Genomic DNA, 21,473 nt, shown 5'->3' on the forward strand with positions numbered 1-21,473 from the left:
GGGGTCATTTCCAAGGACCCTCTGCATGAATCCCTTCTTCCCCTGAATCCACTGCACCTAAAACTCCCAAGAACCCTTATCTCTCCCCAGCACCTGAGAGATGAAAAGGACCTGGCCTTTATTTAGAACTGGAGCAATGGACCTATAAGAGGAATCTCCAATGATCAAGGGTAGCCCTGGAAATAGGATCCAGGATTTCCTAGCTCCTGCTCCAGGGAAGTGGCCATGGGAAGCTTGTCTATTTCAGGTGACCACAGTGGTTAGAAGCGTTGGAAGGGCTCAATGCATGGCTGTGCCTACAGGCAGGAGCTCCCCCTTGGGATTTTGTCAGGGCCACACACAGCACCCACCCCACCCCAAGACACTCTGCTCACCGTGACGTAGGTGTCGCTCAGCTGGGCCCAGCCGTAGAGGTCTAGGAGACGATAAACGCTGCTGATCTTGCACCGCATGCTCCGCTCGCGCTTGGCCAGGTTCAAGTAGTCAGCTGTGTGGAGGTCATTGATGGGTGTCATCATGGAGAAGTCTGCAGAGAAACAGGGTGGGGACAGCACAGCTTTCAGGGTCAGGGCTGCTGTCTGCCCCCCTTCCTTCTTCGCCCTAGTCCCCTCTACATTCTCACTGGCACTACACCTGCACAAGAGACTTCCATTGGCAGGGAATTAAATACTCTTTGACCCTGATCCAGGGGGAGAAAATCCACAGAATGGATAGTTGTGCCCAAGGAAGACTTCTGCTTATTCATGGCATTGCTTTTGGTCAAAAATCATGGCAAGATTCAAACCACAGAATGAAGATGTCTCGGGATGCCAAGCTCACAATAAATCCTAAAGATGGACATTGAACAAAAGCAAGAATAAGTTTCTGAGTGGAAATATAGGTATATTTCATCGCTAGTTTTGATGAAGGAGATGCTAATCATCAGACGTGCTATTGCTTTAAACTATACCATGTAATATAACTTTTCTTCTGCTTTGGAAACAGGGCAAATCATAAAGCTGAGTCAGCCAGGAAGTAAATTCGTCAACTTCTTCTGACAAGTCATAAACTTCCAAAAGTCACTGTGGCTAGCTGAAGGGTTTCAGGCTTCATGTGGGCCATATCTGCTCCCCTCTGGATGTGCAGTCCCTTGGTTATTTATGGTTCTTTGTGGGAATGGGAGATATGGAAGGGAGTTGGAAATGGGCCTAGAGGGCTGGATGGTCTTATCTACAGGGTCTGTAAAGAGTCCAAGAAGTGGTGCCCAGTCCGTCCCATTAAAAATGATGACCATACCCTGTGTGCCTCTGGAAGGCATAAGAGGGCATCTGGCTGAGCCCCAAGACTTCCAATTAGTCGGTGTCTAGAAACCAATAAAAGAATCAATAGGAAAAGGTTTTGGCTTAAAATGATGTCTCCTCACACTGCCTCTCCCAGCATCCCACTAAAAACTTTAATGGATTAAAGGCCTTTTAGAAGCTTCCGTCATCTCAATAAACTCGTTACTACACACTGTGATCTCTGTCCTGCATCAGGTTTGCCATTAGTCAAAATGATGAGATGGTCTGCAAAGGTGAAGGGTGACCAGGTACTGTTGGGGCTACGTAAGGCAAGCAGAGCAGACCTCAAAACACCCATGTCAGGAATATGCACCCAAAAGCCTGTGCCCACCAGAGGAGGGATACCTCCAGGGCATGTGTCCAGGAACCAAAGCTGACAGAGGAAGAAGAGGTCCAAAGGCTCAGCTGAACTGGCAAAAAGAATGGCAAAATTCCAAATTCAATAATTTCTCATTGGATTTGACCAGTCTGGGATCCCTTTCTGTGCTCTGCACATTCCCGAGACAAGCAATTACCTCTTTACCTCATCCCTAACAGCAAGAAGGAAGGCATGTCCATAGTATAAGCCCCTCAGACAAAGCCAGGCAGGGGGAGCTATTGTTGGCAGGGTCTTCAGACCCAGACTTCTGTAAGTCCTTCTCTTACAAATTAACTATGGAATCCCAGAGATGGCCAGGAGGCCAGACTAGGTCTAAAAACACGCCATCCCATCCTTTGCGTCCTGTATCAGTGTCCCCCTCCCCAACACTGTGGAGCTTTGCTGTAAGGATTATCCCACCCACAGACCCAGAGCGGAAGAGACCAGAAGGCTCCACAAGTGTCCCAGAGCCTCTGCTCTCAGGGTTTCAAGAAAAAGAATGCTTATTCTCACCAGCCTCACAAAAGTTAAGATGACTGAATGCTAGGTTTATGTCAATTTACTCAGGGGACCCAAGGAAACACAGAAAGAGATGAAAAGTCCTAACTGACCCCAGGGAAGCTAAGACTGAAGGATATGTGATTGTAAAAAAGAAACCAAAATAAAAACACAAAACAACCACAAAATTCTAAAGCAAATGGAGCTGGACAAAAAACAGCCTATCTGCGCTTGAACTCGTGACTCTTGGAACTTCCCCTCTCCACGTTCCCTGACTTGGATACGCTGGAAATGCCCTAATCAGATTTCTAGGTATCCGGCTTTCTTCCTGATGGGTGCTGGTCGGCGAGGCAGAGGGAATGCCAGTCAGCTCTATTTCTCTTTCAAAAGAAAAAGTATAAAGACAGAGACATGAAAACGATGAGAAAGAACAGAATACCTCTGGGAGACCAAGACCAGAGAGCCAGCATACAAATAATCAGCATTCACATAATAGAAAAAATTTCTGAACTCAAAAACAGACCTGTGTAAATAAATTATAAGGATTCACTACATCCCACAGGGGAAAGTCCATAAAGAGAAAAAGCCTACAGTTATATGCTTCCTGGCACTTTTCTGAAATACAAGGATAAGGGAGGAAAATGCACAAACATCTACCCCCAAAAATGTTGGTTGCCTACAAAGGAACAAAAAACCCCTGCTGTTTCAGATTTCTCTGTTGTAGCAGAGAAAAAAGAAGAAAATAAATAGAGGTTGTATATAAAGAAAAAATAATAATAAAACAGAGGTCATAATATTATCAAAGTAGAAATCAGGGAAAGCCATATTCTTTTGAAATATTCATCCTTGGCAGCAAAAAAGGGGGCAGAGCAAAAGCACACGCTCCCTAGACAAAGCCAGGCAGCAGGGGCCATGATTGGGAGGGTCACTGTGGAGGTCATTTTACATGAATTAAACATATAACCCATCATGAAGCTATAGCTATAAAGAACATTTACACTTTGAATAACATTTCGTCAAGATATAAAGCAAAAGCTACCAGTAATATGAAGAGAAATGAACATTAATTAAATATACAGCGAAAGACAACATGACACTCTTTTTTTACAAAACAAAAAAATGAAGATACAGATTAAGTACTATGCCTTGGAGATAGAGTCTATACCTACATATCATTAAAAAATGATATTATTAGGCCACAGAGAAAATCTCAATAAATCTCCAACATAGACATAGGCCCCATTTTCTAAACACAATGCAATCAAACTACACATTATCAACAAACCCTTAAAACAATGCAAATTCAACCACTTGGAAATGAGAAAACACACTTCCAGATAAAAATAGAATAAAAATAAAATCTTAGAATTTTAAGATTAAAAATAAAATCAAAACAGCAACTGAAAACTATCTAGAAATTAACAATAAAGGAAATACTATATAAAAATGCATGGGACTCAGAGGAAAAAAATTCATAGCCTGAAATGTCTTTGTTATTGAATTAAATATGAAAATAAAGCATCCATTTATTATGCTTTAGAAAACATAAAAATAACAAAATAAACCAAAGAAAAGTTATGGAAAAGAATTCATGAATAGAAAAATAAGATCAATGAATTGGGAAACTAGAAAATTAGTAGAGCTATTACAGAAATACAAGAATTGGCTTATGTGAGAAGTTCTTGAATAAACCAACATCTGGATTGGCCATAAAAGAAAGTGGGAATACACAACACCAGGAATAAAAATGGGATGTCATCTCATTCACAGCAGAAAGTTTAAATGATAGAAACAATATCGTAAGTCACTTTAATAATTCTGAAAATCTCCATGAAATGGAATTTTTATTTAAAACATATGATCAAAATTTACTCAAGATAGAGCAAAATGAATTTTTTAGAAACCTGATGAAACTGTGAAAAATAATGTTATAAAAAATGTTCCAGATATGGATGGCTTTATAAGTGAGTAATAAACTTCCTAGGAAGAGAGACTTCCTATCTTATTTCAATTCCATCAGGACAAAGAGAAGGATGGGGATCACTTTGATTTATCTTATGAAATTTTAGCCTTAAAACCAATACTAAATGAAGACTGCCCAAAAAGTAAATTTCTGACCAATCTCATGTATGAATATGCAAATCCTGAATAAAAATCTAGTAAATCAAATCTAGAAGCGTATTTTCAAAAGAGTGCATCAAGAGCAGGAATAACTGATTTCAGGAAAGAAAAAAGAGTTCAATGTTCAGAAATCTATTAACATAATTCATCACATCAATAGTTCAAAGAAAGAGAAATCAATAAATGCCCAAATGCATTTTATAAGAATTCAACATCCGTTTCTGAGAACCCATATTGAACTAGAATAAAAAGATACTTCCTCAACACAATAATGAACTCAAACTCTTGTGATAAAGGATTTCTATTAAAGTCAGAAGCAAGACAAGGATGATTACTCTCTAATCTATTACTAAGCATTGTTCTGAGGGTTCTAATGGATGCAGTGAGAAAACTGGAAAACGAAACCAAAGGGTAAATGTTGGAATGAAGGATTCAAAATTATCACTATTTGCAGGTTATGTGATTGTCGTATATACAAAACCCAAGAGAATTAACTGAGAAGTTATTAGAATTTAAGAGTTCTATAAGAAGCTACTTTCCCTGGATGACAGCTATAACCAGAAAGAAAACTGAATGGAGAAAAAAATCATTTAAAATAACAAAGTTACATAAAATTTCCAGAACAAACTTCACAAGAAATTAGTAGGGACTATAAGAAAAGAACTACTATCTTCTTTAATAGACACTAAAAAAAAAGCAAATAAAGAGAAGACATACATCGTTTCTGAACAGACTTAAAATTCATTTGTGCAAATGTTTTAAAAATACCTACTCTGTGCCAGCTACTTTTCTAAGTCCAAGATGCTATTCTAGGATACAGCAGTGAACAAAACATACAAATGTCTTTTTCCCCATGAAGCTTATATTCAAATATATGAAATTGTAAATTTATAAATTCTCCACCAAACTAATCTATTTATTTAATATAATCCCATAGGGAATTTTTGAGTATGGGGTAGGGGCAGGGGAGACTTGATAGAATAATTTTTAAGTTATTTTTAAAAATAATTAAGGGTATTTGTCCCATGGGATGATAAAACATGGGGAAGGTGTTTCTGAGTGTGCTATCAAAATAAGAACACACAAAGGAAAGTAACAATGGATTCGGCTGCATGGAAATTAAAGAGTTCTATAAGACAAAAACATCACGAACAAAACAGGCAAAGGAGAAACTGGGAAAAAACTGCAATATATCTGGCAGATAATAGGGAAATAGTCCCCATTTATAAAGATTTGGAAATTCGTAAGAAAAGAATACGCGGGTAGGAAAATTGGCAAGGATTTGTTGTGACAGGCAATTTACTACAAAAAGAAAATCATCCCAGCATGTATATGAAAATATATCCAACATCCTAGTGATCAAATAAATGCACATTAAACACAGATAAAGGACTATTTATCACCTATCAAATCAGAAGGACGAAACGGATGGTATAAAACATACTACAGATCAAGGGGGGGAAACGGGCGTTACACTGCATTGCTGGTGGGAATGTAAATTGGTTCCATCTTTCTCCAGGGTAATGTGGCATTATGCGTTAACGTCTTTAAAACACGCAAATACTTTAATACAGCCATTCTACTTCCAGTCATTTGTCTTTAGAAAATGGTCATAGAATAAAGGAAAGGATTTATGGCATTTTTTTGTGTTTTTTTGTTTTTGGCACTGTTGTTCATAAGAGCAAAAAGTTGTAAACAACTTAAAAGTCTAAAAATGGGAAATAGTGTAAAAATAATCTATGGCATATTCAGTCATACCACAGAATAGCGTACTCTCACCAAATGTAATATTACAGACTCAGGTTTTATTACATGAAAAATTAGTCAAGATATGTTAAAGCTATCAAATTTGCATGTATAATACGATTCCATTTTTGTTTTCCTAACTTATATATGTTAAGAGAGAAAGGCTGGAAGGATATACACCAAAATACTGAAAATAGTCAGTTTGTAGTTATAAGAACACAGGCCATTGATTTTAATTTCCCCTTCTTGATTATTTTCCGAATTTTTCATCATAATCCTGTATTTATGTTGTTGAGGGAAAGTGGGTTTTTTTTTAAGATTTTATTTATTTATTTCACACACAGAGAGAAAGAGAGAGAGAGAGAAAGTTCACAATAGGCAGAGAGGCAGGCAGAGAAAAAGGGGGAAGCAGGCTCCTTGCTGGGGAGCAGAGAGCCGGACATGGGGCTTGATCCCAGGACCCTGAGATCATGACCTGACCCGAAGGCAGAGGCTTAACCCACTGAGCCACCCAGGCACCCCGGGAAAGTGTTTTTTGATGTTTGTTTCTTCAAGGTTGTAGGCAGAACTTGAGAACCCAGGAAGAGGGTTTCATGTCCAGCCCTGGCTGCTTGCGTCCTTGTCTATGGAGTCAGGTTGGCCTGTCCTGTGGGCACCAAGATACTGGCTTCAACAGCCTCCTCCCACCCCTACCACTCCATCTGCAAGGGAGTGGCTCCAGGAGGTTGAGGAAAGAGCAGCTTGCGTCAGGGGCTGCTGCTAGCACACGAGATTGTCCTTCAGTTCTGTATCCACAGCTAGAATAACAGGGAGTAGAATTTGCACTCTCCACTCCTGGGTCCTCAAGCAGAGGCCATGTGAGAAACTTGGAATTACAAAGCTCCTCCCTTCTTTTTAACCCACTTGTGAAGGGAGAAGGAAGAGTCACATAGAGAGGCTGCCCTGCCTCTCAGAATGGTGACACCATGTCATCCTGTCCCCTCCCCCAACAGAACCAGAAAGAGGTTTTCCCATAAGATGGCATCCCCCTTCTACTTCTGGGCACCAGGAATAATTCCCCTGTGGGTCTTTAAAGCTAGCAGCATCAGAAGCAGAGCCAGGTGCCTCTTTGCCTGCTCCTCCAGGTCAACTAACTCAGCTGCACCACTCACTCCGTAGCCTGGCAACCAACCCTCTCTTCCCCACCTCACTTCCTCCACCTCTGCTCCTGGCAGCTCCCCAGCTCCCCACGTACTCATGGAAGATGTTGGGAAGACTGCGTGGGAGGTGCTGGCCATGAAGTCCGCGATCTGCCGCAGGGCCCAGATGTTGGAGGAGTTGTTCCCCTTCTTCATCTGTTCCTGGATCAGGCCTTCCAGCTCCTCTCTGAAAGACTGAAGCAGGCCCCACGGTGCTGGTACCCCCAGTGCGTCTCATGGGAGAGACTTAGGACCCCTCTTGAAGGAGCCCACCCCATCCCCTGGGTCAGTGAGGCTAGGGCCACACATGGGATCCTTAGGCCTCAGAGGACATTGGGAATTCCACTGGGACCTCAGGAGTCTCCGAAAACTGCTGTTTGGGAAGCAAAAAAATGTCCTGTGGCCAGTAATCCAGACTCCAGGTCCTCCCTGGGTCTAAGTGATACTCAAGAAGTCCCTCCTACTTCTAACCCCGCAACCCCGGCCATCAGACATGGCAGGGCTTCACTTTAGTCATTAAGAGACACTTTAAAAAGCAGAACTGGATGAAAAGGTGTTCTATCTTTCCTGTCCATCAGCCATGCCTATGGTCCTTCTGGACCTCAATTTCCTCAGATACTGAAGGATGTCCTGTCCTCCCTGTCACTTCCACTTCTATGTCCTCCTGCTCTAAGCCTGGCTTTTCAGACCATAAATAAGGCATGCCTGTCCACCAGGTGGCAGCAGGGAACACTGAGAAGGAAACGGGGGTGGGGGGTGGGGGGGGTGGGGGGGTGGGGGGGGTGTTCCAGGTGTTGGTCAGTCTATAAAAGGACAGAAGAAATATGAACTCCTTTTGTCCCACTTCTTACCTGAGAATAGAGTCCTACCCACTCAGGCCCGAAACTTGGGTTGGTACTAACTCTGCCACTTCCGTCACACCTGTCATCTCTCCTACTCCCACCCTGGAGTTTCTCCATCATCCCAAAAATTTTAGTCCCTGCTATATTCCTCCAGGCTCCTCACACAGCGTCACCTGTCACGGAGACTTCAGGCGCATTACCTCAGTGGTCCTCTGTGAAGCCTGAGCATTCACTGTGTGCTCTCAAACAGAGTCACACATGGCCCACCTACGTGTCCTGTCTCTCCAAAGCCCAGTGGGGACCGAGGCAGAACCCATCTTGGCAGGCACCTGGAGATGCCAGCTCCATCCTGAGCTTCCCAGCCCCTAGTATCATCACTGTTTCCTGAGGGACCCCCAACTCTACTGGCCTCACACTCCCATTGCCTCCTTCCACGCTGCTCTTCCTCTCCTCACCCAGGGCCTACATCACCCTCCCACTTCAGCAGTCCATTGGGCCCATGCTTTGTTCTTCTCAAAGCACCACTAGCCTCAAGGATGAGGTCTGTCTCCATGCCATGCAGGTACCAACTGACCTCAAGTCTGGGGCCATGCCTTGCCCTCCCTTCCCTGGCCCATAGCACCCTGAATCCTTCACTCGCATCACCTCCTGGGGCTTCCAGACCCTCTTCACCTCTGCCCCATGCGTGTCAACCTTACAGCCCCCAAAGTGAGTTCTTTGTGGTGTTCAAAAACGGGGGCCCCAAGCCTTCCACGTGGCACTCCTTGCTGCCCTCCGGTTTACAGGAATATCTGTTAGTTCATTGTTACAAATTTGGGGAAGCCTGGAAACTGAGGCAGGACTCCTGTCTTTCGGACCCACCCCCTCCCAGTACCAAGCCAAACCGCCTGCACATAAACCAGGTTTTTGCCATCTACGAGTGCCCAAGGAGAGAAGGAAACCCCTACAGCGCAGGGCCCGTCTTGCTCAGCCGGCTTAAAATTGCGGCAACACTGAGCAAGTGGAAGAGGGGTTGTTTATCTTTCAGGTTCAGCCAGACCAATGGGCGGCGCCGCCTGCTCCCCTGCCTCCCTCCCTCCTCCTCCCCCGCCCGCCTGGGGCGGACCCCACTCACGGGGCTCTCCAGGATCATGGTGACGCGCTTCTTCTGCTCCATCAGGTTGAAGTCCTGCCGCAGGTTCGCCGCGCGGCTGCGGAGGCGCAGGTACTCAGGGTCGTCCTCGGAAAAGCGGTCCACATACTGCTGCCCCTGCGGGGGCGGCGGGGAGGCAGCCTCGGGGACAGTCTCTTCACTCATTGTCCTGGTGGGCTTGCAATCCGCTCCTGGAAGCCTACGGAGAAGGCAAGAGGGAGCGCCGGTCCCTGTACAGTTTCCTCCCGCGGAGGGGCTGGATTTGAGGGATTCGCGCAGCCCGCGGCTCTTCCCTGGAGGGTGTGAGCGGAGCAGCGGTGGAGGGCAGGGCGCCGACGGCTGCTGGTCGATAGGGGGCGCCAACACACCATCCGACCTAGTGAAAATGGGGCACAGGCACGCGGGCCCACTACCCTTGCTGGGTCTGCCACTCCGCAAGCAGGACACGCATACCTTTTGGATCATTTCTGTGCTGCATACCTACGTAGTGTAAAGCTATGTATTGGGCATCAGTACTTACTAATGTACTAGATCTAGACCTGATCCCTGGAATAAGGACGAGGGCAGCCTCTGGAGAGTTAGGGTGCGACCCCTATTTTTTCTACTCAAGCATGCTTTTTCCCCCAAGGCCTGATGTGAATGAAGGAATGTCTTCTCTTACTACGGAGCCCTCCTGAAGAAGCAGGCTGCTGCTCCAGCCTCTACCTCCCAGCTGTGGGGCTTTGGGCACACCAGTCTCCTTTTGTGTGTCAGGGCCACGAGGCCCTCCAATCTGGGTTATGAGCCTTCAACACCCAGGGCAGCCTGACAAAGCCCTAGCCTTTTCCCTGCTGTGTGATCCCCTTCTCAGCAAAGAAAGGCAAGTGCCTTGACTGAACAAGAATTAGCTTTTGAACACGAGTAGAGAGATGCCAACAAAAGAGCATTACAGGGGTTCGGGACACATGGCTTTCATCTTTAACCTGCCCTCCCACACTTTACCTCTGTGAGCTCACATTTGCATTCCACGGGGATGTGGAATACTCTCTTGTTCTCTTAGAGCACTCCTGCCTCCTTGTCCTCATCTGTTCTTCCCCCTTGGCCCATTTGGTTAGCCCAAACCTTGACCTTCCTTACAGCCAGCAGTTCATTATACAAGAGGCCTTGCTGGCAGCCAGTAAAGCATAGTCTTGTTGTCATGGAGCTGTGACCTCCTTCCATGGAGGGATTCTACCCTCCAACTTACAGTGCCTCTGAGTGAGGCAGGTGGGTGAACCACTAGATTGTGGGAGACGTGGGAATCTACCCCATCAGCCCCGAACGCTCAGGTGATCTTTCTTCCTTTCCCTCTTCTTTCATTTTTCCCTCCTCCCTCCATATCTTCCTCCTTTCCTTCCTTTCCCTTCCCTTGCCTTCCTCTCCCTCTTCCCCCTCTCTCCCTTTCCTTTCCTCCTTTCTTCTTTCCTTCCTTCCTTCCTATCTTTCCCCTTTTGGGGAACAGCAAATAGCACACTCAAGGGAGGGCACATGTACGGAGTCCCTCAACTAATAGCCTGAACCCGTGGCCTAGAACAGTGGTTCTTAAACCTGGGTGCATGTTGCAATCCATTGGGGAACTTTAAAAAATACTGATACCAAGGAGTTTAGTGTTATTAGTCCAGGGTGTGACCTAGACATCATGATTTTTAAAAGCTCCCTGAGTGATTCCAACAGGCAGCCAGAGTTGAAATAGCACTGGCTAGATGTTAATAGTTGTACCGTGTATTGGATGGTATCCATTCCAGATGTCGGCCATTTAGCAAACCAGCCAAAGATGGCACAAACCTCATCTTCCAACACTACTGCTACTTCCCATGGCTGTCTAGGCCCCATCCTCCAATGCCAGTCACCACCTGCCACCAGCCACTTGACCTGAGACAGCAGGAGTGCTCCAAATGACACCACAACCTGCTTTTGCAAGTCTGCCAAACTGTGACATCTCATCTTCATTCTTTCACTAATTAATCATTTCCTTATGAATGCCCTCACCAATGTCTCCCAACCAGCACCATGCCTACCGGTCCTGTAGATGAAATATTTGCCTGTGAGTGACAGAGTATGGAGGAGGCATCTTCTGGAAGTGGCAGCTTAAAAAAAAAAAAAATCTCTAAAGAAAGATTTGAAACAGATTTAGAGGTTGCTAGAATGGTTGAAGTTGTACCTAGCAACACTCAAGCCAGATTCTTCATCTAAGCGGAGAAAGAGTGATTGAATCCATCAGGGATATTTCCAGTGGAATTAGCTCTGGGCTAGGGTCAGAGTCTACAGTATCACCCTCACTCTGTCATTCTCTAGCTTCATGGGCTTGGGCAGTGGGTAATTTTCCTCTTTGGGTTTCCTTTTGTCCATCTCTAAATGAGGGAGTGAACAGAACAGACTCTGGAGCCCCTTCCAGCTCTACACTATATGGAGAGAGAGAGAGATTCGTGTAGAGAATGCAGAAGGATGGAGGATCTGGGTTTCCTGGAGCAAGAGGCCTTCCTCCTACATCCTTGTCTCCCCACCCCTCAGTCCAAATGCCAAAATGGGCAGCTTCAAAGAACACACATGACCTACTGACATTTGCCTTGTAGGTTCAAGCCAAGCCCCTGTGTATGGAGCGAGTTCAGAATATTTCACCTCCACCATGCTCTCGGCCAGCCTCATCCCTGCAATAATAAGCAGCGGTGAGGGATAGCAAGGGCAAAGACAATGCATCAGAGCTAGGCAGACATGCAGTCACCAGCCAGACTCTCCTGGGCAGACAGCGCTGCAGACATTTTTCCAGAGGCACTGCCCTTCCTGTTTAAATTCTCTTTAGCGCTTCTGTAGTCCTGATCTTTGATGTTATTTAAAAAAAAACAAAACAAGCATTCTCCCAATGGGTACCATGGATATGCACATGGGGATGAATGCCCTGTGTTCTCATAGCTCCAGGTCCCACCAGCTCCAGAGCCCCCTGAACTCTCAGCTTCTCTTGGATTTGGGTCATTTTGGCCAGTACAGCCCAGTACTGAATGTTTCTAGCTTAAATCTTTTCTATTTCTAGCCTAAATCTTCTTTCCTTCCTCTGGGAATGGCTGCATTCCCAGGAATGGGTCTGTAAAGGCCTGAAGTAGCACTTCCCTCCCTGAAACACAAGGAACAAAGAAGCCCAGGTCCTGCTGGGCAGGGAGCCCACACCAACATGTACCCTAGGCCTGCCTGCACTTCTCAGAGCCTATCCCCAGATGGTTACTCCAGATGCTCCAATGGGAATGGGGTAGAAATTGGAAGCCTTGACACCCTCACCATGACACTGGGGCCCACTCTTTGACTCTGTGAACCAGGGGCATCCTTTCGTGCTCCTTCCTTCCCTTCCAAAGTGTTGCATAGGTGACCAACGTTATGTGCAGTGTGGCTTAATGGTTAAAAGCATGGACTCTGGAACAAGAAGACGATGAGTTCCAATCTTAACTATGCCACTGTGTTGTCTTGCTGGGTGAGTTACTAACCTCTTGTGCCTCAGTTTCCCTCTGTATAAAATGGGATTGAACTATTTAGCTACCTTTTTAGGCTGTTGTGAGGATGTAGATGAGTTAATGTATGTGAAGTACTTAAAACAGTGCCTGGTGTGTATCAAGTGCTATTAAGCATTTGCTCTTATTATGTGTCATTTAGGGGCTGGAATTATCATAGCATTAGGAACTCGAGTAATGAGAGGCTCATGATTCAACTGTAAACAGGTGCATACTCAATGACTGTAATTACATGTTGTAGTCCAAAGAACTAATTCAATCTTGAGCTATATTAACAACAACAAAAAAAAAAAAATCCAGAAAAAGACTGATGAGAATGACTAGTTCTCTGACCAAATACTGGGAACATGTCAAGTTGGAGATCACAACAAAGAGGATAAGCAGAGTGGTGAGCATCAGAGGCCACTGCTCGACGGGCCAGGTCTGATATCTTAAAGAATATATCTGGGGGCACCTGGGTGGCTCAGTGGGTTAAAGCCTCTGCCTTCAGCTCAGGTCATGATCCCAGGGTCCTGGGATGGAGCCCCACATCAGGCTCTCTGCTCAGCAGAGAGTCTGCTTCCTCCTCTCTCTGTGTCTGCCTCTCTGCCTACTTGTGATCTCTGTCTGTCAAATAAATAAATAAAAATCTTTTAAAAACATATGTATATATATATCTGGTCGTTCTCCCCAGTTTCTGGCACAGAACTTCAAAAAACCTTGGTATTTCTAAAGTATCCAAAAAAACATTAGGAAGGTCTTTTGTTATTCATGATGAGCTCATTTCATGGAACCTGAATCCATGCTAACAAGTTGACTTATGGTGGGCCCTTCGATGTTTCAAGGGAGGGACTGACCACCAAGAAAGACTAAGCACATGGTTACAGGTTTGGAACTTCAGCACCCTGTCCCCACAAACCATGGAGGACAGGTCGGGGAGGGGCTGGAGATTGAGTTCAAACAAGTTGCAGTTGCTTTAAACCATTATGCCTAGTAGTAATAAAGCCCACCATTAAAAATATCAAGGCTTGGAGGAGCTTCCTGATTGGTATGCTGGGGTGGTGATGCACCCAGATTCTACAAGGAGGGGGCACAGAAGCTCTGCTCTAATCCCCCACTTTCCCCAGGCCCTGCCCTGTGCATTGCTTCCGTTTAGCTGTTCCTGAGTTGAATCCTTTCTACTAAAACTGTAATCACAATTCCAGTGCCTTCAGTGAGTTTTGTGAGTTGGTATAGGGAGTGAGCGACTAAAGGGCAGCATGGGGACCCTCAAATTTATAGCCTAGTGAGTCATGAGTGCAGTTGGCCTGAGCACCCTACTTGTAGCTTCTGAAGTGGGGGCAGATTGGTTGGTGACCTCGCCCTTTAACTTGTGGTAGTAACCTGTGTGGCCCCTAACTCGGCAGTGTCAGAATTGAGCTGAACCGTAGGACATGCATTTGCATCAGAGAATTGGTGGTAGAGCAATACTAGGCAACTTCTATTCATGATTTATTTTCATTCCTAGGACTACTTCATAGGGCAGATGTCATTGTTGCTGTTTTAAAGATAAACTGCACTGCAGAGAGGTTAGCTAACTTGCCCAAGATCACACAGATAATGATGGAGTCATGGTCTCAACCAGGATTGTCTCTGGCTCCAGACCCTCCTGCACTCCTGCACTCCACTTGTCCCCAAATGTCTGCTGGGCTGCCATGTGGAAGAGAAACTGAGCTTATTCCTTAGAGCCTCCAGGGCCCACAGGAGGTAGAGAGGATTTAGTGGAGGGTGCAACGGACAGCTTTGCACCAGCAGGAGCTGCTCGGGAACAGGAAGATGGGTCAGGCAGCCAAGGCAGGCAGTGCACTCTCTCCTCAGAATCAGGTAACTCCCGGATGCTGTAGAAGGGCTTCTGCCCCCACAGGGGGTTGTACTACCACCTTCTAAAGTCCTTCAGATCCCATGGTAGCTCACAAGTCAGCAGGATTGGGGGAACCCATGGCAGTGACTCCCCTAATCCTGTTGGTGACTGGAAGCTCATCCTCGTGAGACGGACCCAAACAACAAGTGTGCCTCACCCCCCACCATCACCAAAAACTGCCAACAAATTACCTGGGAGGCTGGACCAGCCTTGTCCCAGGCTGCTGCTTCTCAGTGCTCGGCCCGTACACCTCTCTTCGTTCTCAGGGACGCCGACCACATCTACTGGATTTCAAACATCTGGATGGAAGCTGAGAGACACAAACAACGAACATGAGGGTCTTGTGTGCACCACCAGGGCTCCTCACCCTGGTTTTGCAGTACCATTATGTGCTGATTTATTTTCAGGACTGCTGAGAAATTCTTAAAAATAAACTAGAAATGAAATTTTATTTTAAAAGCAAATTATGTCTGTGAAAGATACAGAAATCTTCATTATCTTTACGAGTCGGACCAAAATTCTTTTCAAAGAGAGGAACTGGAATATCTCTTCAGAGTCCTGGCTTTGAAGACGTGAGGAGAGAAGCTGCTCTCCACAGAGGAGCAAGTAGGATGTGGAACTCCTGCGTGAGCCCAGAGGGCTCCCACCTGCCAGACTGGAAGGCATGATGACCCCTTCCTGATACCACCCCCCCAGTACTTCACTAGTTGCTACACAACTCACAGACACCGGTATGAGAGTGTTTTGGGGAGCTGAAGAAGCAGAAGCAGAAGCTGCCTGAAGGATATCATACCCCAGGACAGCGGAAGGGTTTTAGAGGTGCACAGGCCATCAGTTGGATTCAAGACAACTTCACCAAGCATTAGTATCTTACAAACAGGGATGAGTTACTACTCTAAAAATACTGGAGATCAAGGTCTTCAAAGGGTTAATTGTTAAAATATTTAAACAAACAAAACCACAAGAGATAGTTTTCCATTTGGGGCACTCTGTTGCTCAGAGTAAGGAGGCCTGTCTCCCCCAGGGCTGGCAGCATCCTGGACACCAACTCTTATTGCTACATGGCTCTGGGGCCAGGCCCCGCCCATCCTTCCACACTGGCCAGTTCAGCTCCATCCCTGATCCAGCACTGCCTACAGCGGAGCATCTGGAAAGACTGGACTTCCCACTGAGGGGCAGAGAGAATCCATCATGGTCGGTACGGTGTGGCTGAGGAAGGCCAGGATACTGCATGCCCACTGAGGCACAGCTTCCTTCTCAGCCCAGCCAGGACAGCCTGAGCCCAGTCCTGATGCTCAAGACTCTAGTCAGGGACCTGGAAGCTGCTTCCATGACCTCTTCTCTATGCTCTGCACATCCAGCTGTCAGCTGGGGTTCTCCTCCCATTAGTCTTATTTTTAGCTAGAACAGGGTCACAGGCACAACCTCATGCTGCTTCTTTCCAATGCCCACCAACAGGAAAAGGACCCCTCCTTCCCAGGGAGCCCGGCTGGCTCTATGCAAGGTTTACTGACATACCCTTGGATGCTGTTCTTCTGAGGGGTGACCAAGGCTGTTCCCTAAGGACTAATTCTGCAGCCTTGTAAGTTGTCTTACCTGAAGCACCAGTTTATTCCCCTTCCCCAGCAGCCTGTGCCACAGAAATATGAGGTTGTCTCATGGCCATAGCTTGCTAAGATTTGGATTTTCAGAGTCTGAGCTATTTCTTGTGTCCACGGAAAGAACTAATATTTTGCCCCCAGAAGTGTCCTGTGCCATTTTGTAAGAAGACAGGCAACTGTCCCCCAGTATACAGTAGAAGTATACAGTGAACACAATAATTCCCATCCCAATTTCTACTGGTGTTGAAATTCCACTATTAGAGTTTCATTCCTTAGGTTACAGTATTATCCCCTGATTAAAATGAAAACACGTCTAAGAGGTATCATAGGCAAATGTTGTAAAACATTCCCCTGTGGTACCAAAACTATCAGATCTCTGATTGCACAGTCAGGCTAAGCAGGGCCAGGACAGGCACCAATTCTTAATGAGAAAGAGACATGATGCCAGGGCCACTCCAAAGGGTCTAGCAACTGGGGTTGAGCTGTCACCCTGGGTGGACCTCAGGGGACCCCGGTATGATAACCCTTTGAGCCTGTACTTGCTGCAGTGTCGAGGCTGGCATCACCAGCCATTCAACCTTTGGTTTCCCCAGCATGTGTTTCGAGAACCTACCTTCCAACCATTCACACCCCTGGGACAGAGCTAAGAAGCAAGCAACTCTATATCATGAGAAGAGCAGCACCCACCCCCATGGTGCTTGACACCTCCCGGGAGGCCTACCTGTTCCTTTTTCTCCATGTCCAGTCAAGCTGGGCTGCAAGGTGGGAAGAGTTGGACATAGGATCCCAGCCCTAGATGGTCGCCCACTAGAGTGTGAACATGGACACCTCACAGATGCTCGAGGACCTCTGCTCAGTCAGATGTTCCACAGCCACTTTAAAACTGACTTCTCAGAACCAGGCTACCCAGAGCCACCAGAGCCTCCCTCCCCTAGCTACTCCCCCCCAACCCAGCAAGGGTTGGTGGAACCCGTCCCACCAAGGGTTGTAGAATGCAGCCTAACTCCTCCCTTTCTTGCCCTATGCACGTTCTCTGTCACCAAGTTCTCTGGTTTTCTGTCCACTAAATACCTCCCTACCCAGAACACAAGGCGCTGAATCATGCCTGCCATCTCTCCATCCCTTTCATGGTCTGTGCAGTCTTTCCTCTCTCATATCCACCATCCAATCAGTGGCCAGAGTTATTGTTCTAAAGGTGCAAAACTGGCCCATGCCTGTCACCACCCTGCTAAAATCCCACCTGAGGCTCCCATCACCTGGGGAGTATTCCTTCTCTTTCTTTTTCCCCAATTCCTGCTCCTCTAGCCAAAACTCAGTCAAATTTAGATTGCAACAGGTATCCTTTTTACATTTATCAGATATAGTTTTAATTCTCAATTTGATTTTTCAAACCAAACACAAGCTCCATGCTGGAAATTCAAACCCATCCATCCCTAATCGGAGAATGGGGGGGCAGGGAGGGGGCCCTCCCTTTTCTCTTTGCCCACCTCCTTCCTCTTGAGGATTGCCACCCTGTTGAATGCTATCCTGACTCTTACCTGGCACACAAAGTCCCACGAGTATCTCGGTGCCCGCCCCCACCCCACCTGCCTCTCTTGGGTATTCTGGGGCTATTTACAGGACCTGGAAGGGACCAGGCTGGTTCCTACCTCTGTGCCTTTGTCCATGCCGATCTCTGCCCAGAGAACACTTTCCCCTTTTCCTTCTCCCTCCCGTTCAGGCTGTCCTCTCCTCCTGGAAGCCTCCCACCTCCCCCTGTCCCTTTGGATCTCACATCACCTTCACTCACCTCCTTCGTTCAGGCTGTCCTCTCCTCCTGGAAGCCTCCCACCTCCCCCTGTCCCTTTGGATCTCACATCACCTTCACTCACCTCCTTTGTTTCACGTACTATCTGACAGCAATAGACTATTACCATGAGCTCCTAGCAGGCAGGGCCTGTGTCTGTGGCACTCCTCTGTTCTTCATGCTCTGCCATAAGACCTGGTGTCAGGTAGATGCTGAATGGATCTCTAGTAACAGTGCATTGCAAGTTGGGCGGGTTCTGCAAAGCAGCACTGGGGCCCCCGAGGGGAGAGAGGCCCTAGGGGAGCTCATGAAACCATGTGGGGAGAGAGTTCCTAGTAAGGTGCCAAATGTTGGTAGAGGTACGCATGGTAGGTTCCTTAGTGCCCAAATCTCCTCCTTTAAAACAAAATATCCTTTTGTTGTATGACCCCCAAATGGCTGGACCCTCTCTGGCAGCTATATTCTTCTTGCCTATTTGGAAGCAGAATTCCAGCAATCGAATACAACTCTTAAACTAACAAATCCAACTTCACAATATAACACTGATTATGGGGAGACAGAGGAGAAAACAATAGATTCCACATGCCATCAGCTGCAACCCCTTTGGTCCTCCAAAATTCAGCTGTGCCCCCTTATCTGTCTATTTCACCTCTTCCCTCCAGCAACCCCACCTCTGCCCCTGCCCCAAGACCCTCAACTCTTTGCTCAGGGGAGCCCTGTGGCTCCCTCTCAGGATCGCCAGTTTGCATCCTCACACCCTTGACCCCTACTCAAGAAATACTCCAGCCGGGATGCACCCTCCTCAGAGAGCAGCTGGGGAACGCAAATCATCACTCAGTCACAAGTCATTTTCCCCCCTGTCCCACTGAAGACCAGGTATATGTAATCACTGGAGTATAAAATTATATTTCTATGGATCATTCCTAGCAGCTATAAAAGGAACAGAAGGTCTAGAAGGAGAGTAACAGATGCCCACATTGTGAGACTCTTTATTAGAAGCTGTGGAAGCTCCATGTGCACCTAAGAGAGTCAGGTGCATATCTCCTGCCCCGCCCGTGGGAGGTGTCCCTACAGGAACGGACAGTCTGAGCACACTGAGCCCAAAATGGAAAGATGCTGCCAGCGATTGCTCTCAGCTACCCCCACCACTGCCATGGGCATGGCCTCCCACCCGAGTGGTGCCAGCCTTGGAAAGCCCCTGGCCCCCAGCCCCCGGCCTCTCAGCACAGCGTCTGTTCCAAGCCTTAGACTTGGAGTCAGAACCCACGCTCACCGATCCTTGAGACTTCCAGAAGGGAGAGAGGAGACAGTTGAGGCCTTGCTGTTACTTTCCAGAGTAAAGGGAACGTGCCAAAAAAGAGGTTGGACCACACCCTGCCTGGCATATTCAGATAAAGAGAAAGCTCACGCCTCTGCAGGGCGGGATTCTGGGGGAAGCCTATCATGAGCTTCTTCACGCGTTTCCAAATTTCCCAAGTCCTGCTTTAGGTATCAATGGCTGTGACCATCTAGGACAAAAATAGTTTAAAAGAAGAAAGGGAGGGGGCACCTGGGTGGCTCAGTGGGTTAAAGCCTCTGCCTTCAGCTCAGGTCATGATCCCAGGGCCCTGGGATCGAGCCCCGCATCGAGCTCTCTGCTCTGCAGAGAGCCTGCTTCCTCCTCTCTCTCTGCCTACTTATGATCTCTGTCAAATAAATAAATAAAATCTTTAAAAAAAAAAAAGAAGAAGAAGAAGAAGAAGAAAGGGAAAAGGAGGAAGGAGAGAAATGGTACAGTCTCCCTCCGTCCATCTCTGGAACCCCTGGGCAGGAGGAATCCCTTAACCCCCAGACTGCTGCAGGTCTAAGAAGTGCCCATTTCTGAGCATCCCTGACGCATCCTTTCCCAGAAAAGTCCAGGGAATTTTTAAAGCCTTCTCCTAAAAGACCCCAGACCTAATGGTTGGTAGGTACTTTTTTCTCATTCTTGTATTATCCAGAAATTGCACTGCTATGGAATGAATGGACCCAGGCTTTTCTCTCACCACTTAAAATCAGTCCCGTTCCTTCTCACTGGACAAGCACAATTATTTGTGGAGTATCTACTCATACCCAAGAGTAAAGCAAGTACTGGAATTGGGCATGAGTGGAAAGATTTCCAAAAGAAGTGAGATTTGGCTCCCGCCTGGTAGAGAGGCCCAGAGTCATTAAGGTGAAAAATATGAATACAAATAAAACTGTGTGTGTGTATAACAAGCATTGAACACATTCATTTCAGACCATCTCTGAAATGATGGTGTATATCTGTTTATTTCTCTCTCTCTGTCTCTCAATATATATTTTTTCCAGTTTCCTATATATATATTTATAGATATATCAAATATATACATTTATTTTCAGTTTCCTGTCTATAGATATGTATATCCTATATATACACATATATGTATATAAGTATTCCTGTATAATCATACACACACAAGGAAACTGAAAATAAATGTATGTATTCAATGTTTTCAGAACAGGAGACTGGAAACCCTGAGTCTACATTTATTTTTTTATTTAAATTCAATTAGCCAACAAAGAGCACATCATTAGTTTCAGAGGTAGAGTTCAGCTAATCATCAGTTGCATAGAACACTCAGTGCTCATCACATCACGTGCCCTCCTTCACGCCTGTCACCCGGTTACCCCATATCCCCTACACCAGGATCCACATTTATGAGGACCAAAGTTCTGGGTTAGATCTTGAAGGAAGCCATTATTCAATCAACAAAATTCAGGCTGTTAAACCCAGATGGGTAGGGGTGTGCTGGGCCCTTCTCAGCACTGTAGTGCAGGGCTCACTGCACTGGCTTTCCCATGTGGAGCTGGAGGCTCCAGGAGATGGAATGACCTGGTTGGGGCTATAGAGCTATTCAAGGGCAGAGCCTAGTTTGAACCTATTTGGTTCCAGACCCTGGTCTCGCTTGCCACTTCACCAAGCATTCCTCCCCTCCATCACATGCAAGAGACCTGGTAGGAAGGTGGGGAATGGAAATCAGCAAATAGCTAAAGCCCGAGGTCCAGGCTTCATATTCTTTGAAGAAGCCTCAAGGATGAAGCCAGCCACTTAAAGGATAATTCTCATTCTGATTTCTGGCATGGGGACACCAAAGAGTCTAATTCACAATCCCTGCTCTCAAAAGGCCCATGATGGAGCTGGGGCAAGGTGTGGACCATAGAGAGATCACTACAGTATTGGGGGCACAGAGCTCTGGTAGAGACTCATAAACCATGGGGTTCCAGGGAGGCCCCAACCTTGAGTCTCCAGCGTTAAGCTTTAATCCACTTGTTGGATATCTCTGCCCAATCATAAAACCACAGCTTCAATGAAGGGGAAAGAAAGGGGGTTCAGGAAACCTTGGTGATGCAGAGGCAATGCTGAGGTAGCAGGAAGGCCGGGTTCAGGCTTTCACTCAGTCCCTTCAGTGAAAAGGTCAGCCAAACTTGTGGATTAAAAGGTCGTCAAAAAGACTGTCT

General features: G+C 46.5%; 1 protein-coding gene across 2 annotated transcripts in view; it reads right to left on the minus strand.

The window, feature by feature from the left end:
- ADD2 (adducin 2) overlaps positions 1 to 21,473 on the minus strand; it is a 103,974-nt gene that overhangs the window by 30,443 nt on the left and 52,058 nt on the right. Inside the window, exons 1-5 of one of the 2 annotated variants that reach the window (XM_004742147.1) lie at positions 19,249 to 19,325; positions 14,780 to 14,898; positions 9,177 to 9,393; positions 7,277 to 7,415; positions 375 to 526 (exon numbers count right to left, since the gene is read on the minus strand). In XM_004742147.1, the coding sequence (XP_004742204.1) occupies positions 375 to 526; positions 7,277 to 7,415; positions 9,177 to 9,359 (474 nt within the window). In that variant the 5' untranslated portion in view covers positions 9,360 to 9,393; positions 14,780 to 14,898; positions 19,249 to 19,325. Of the gene's footprint in view, positions 1 to 374; positions 527 to 7,276; positions 7,416 to 9,176; positions 9,394 to 14,779; positions 14,899 to 19,248; positions 19,326 to 21,473 lie in introns of those variants that run through there. The other variant, XM_004742146.3, reaches the window with a different exon arrangement.

The sequence above is a fragment of the Mustela putorius genome, unplaced genomic scaffold (genome assembly GCF_011764305.1).
Source record: "Mustela putorius furo isolate JIRA1106 unplaced genomic scaffold, ASM1176430v1.1 tig00000281_pilon_pilon_pilon, whole genome shotgun sequence".
NCBI classification, from domain to species: Eukaryota; Metazoa; Chordata; class Mammalia; order Carnivora; family Mustelidae; genus Mustela; species Mustela putorius.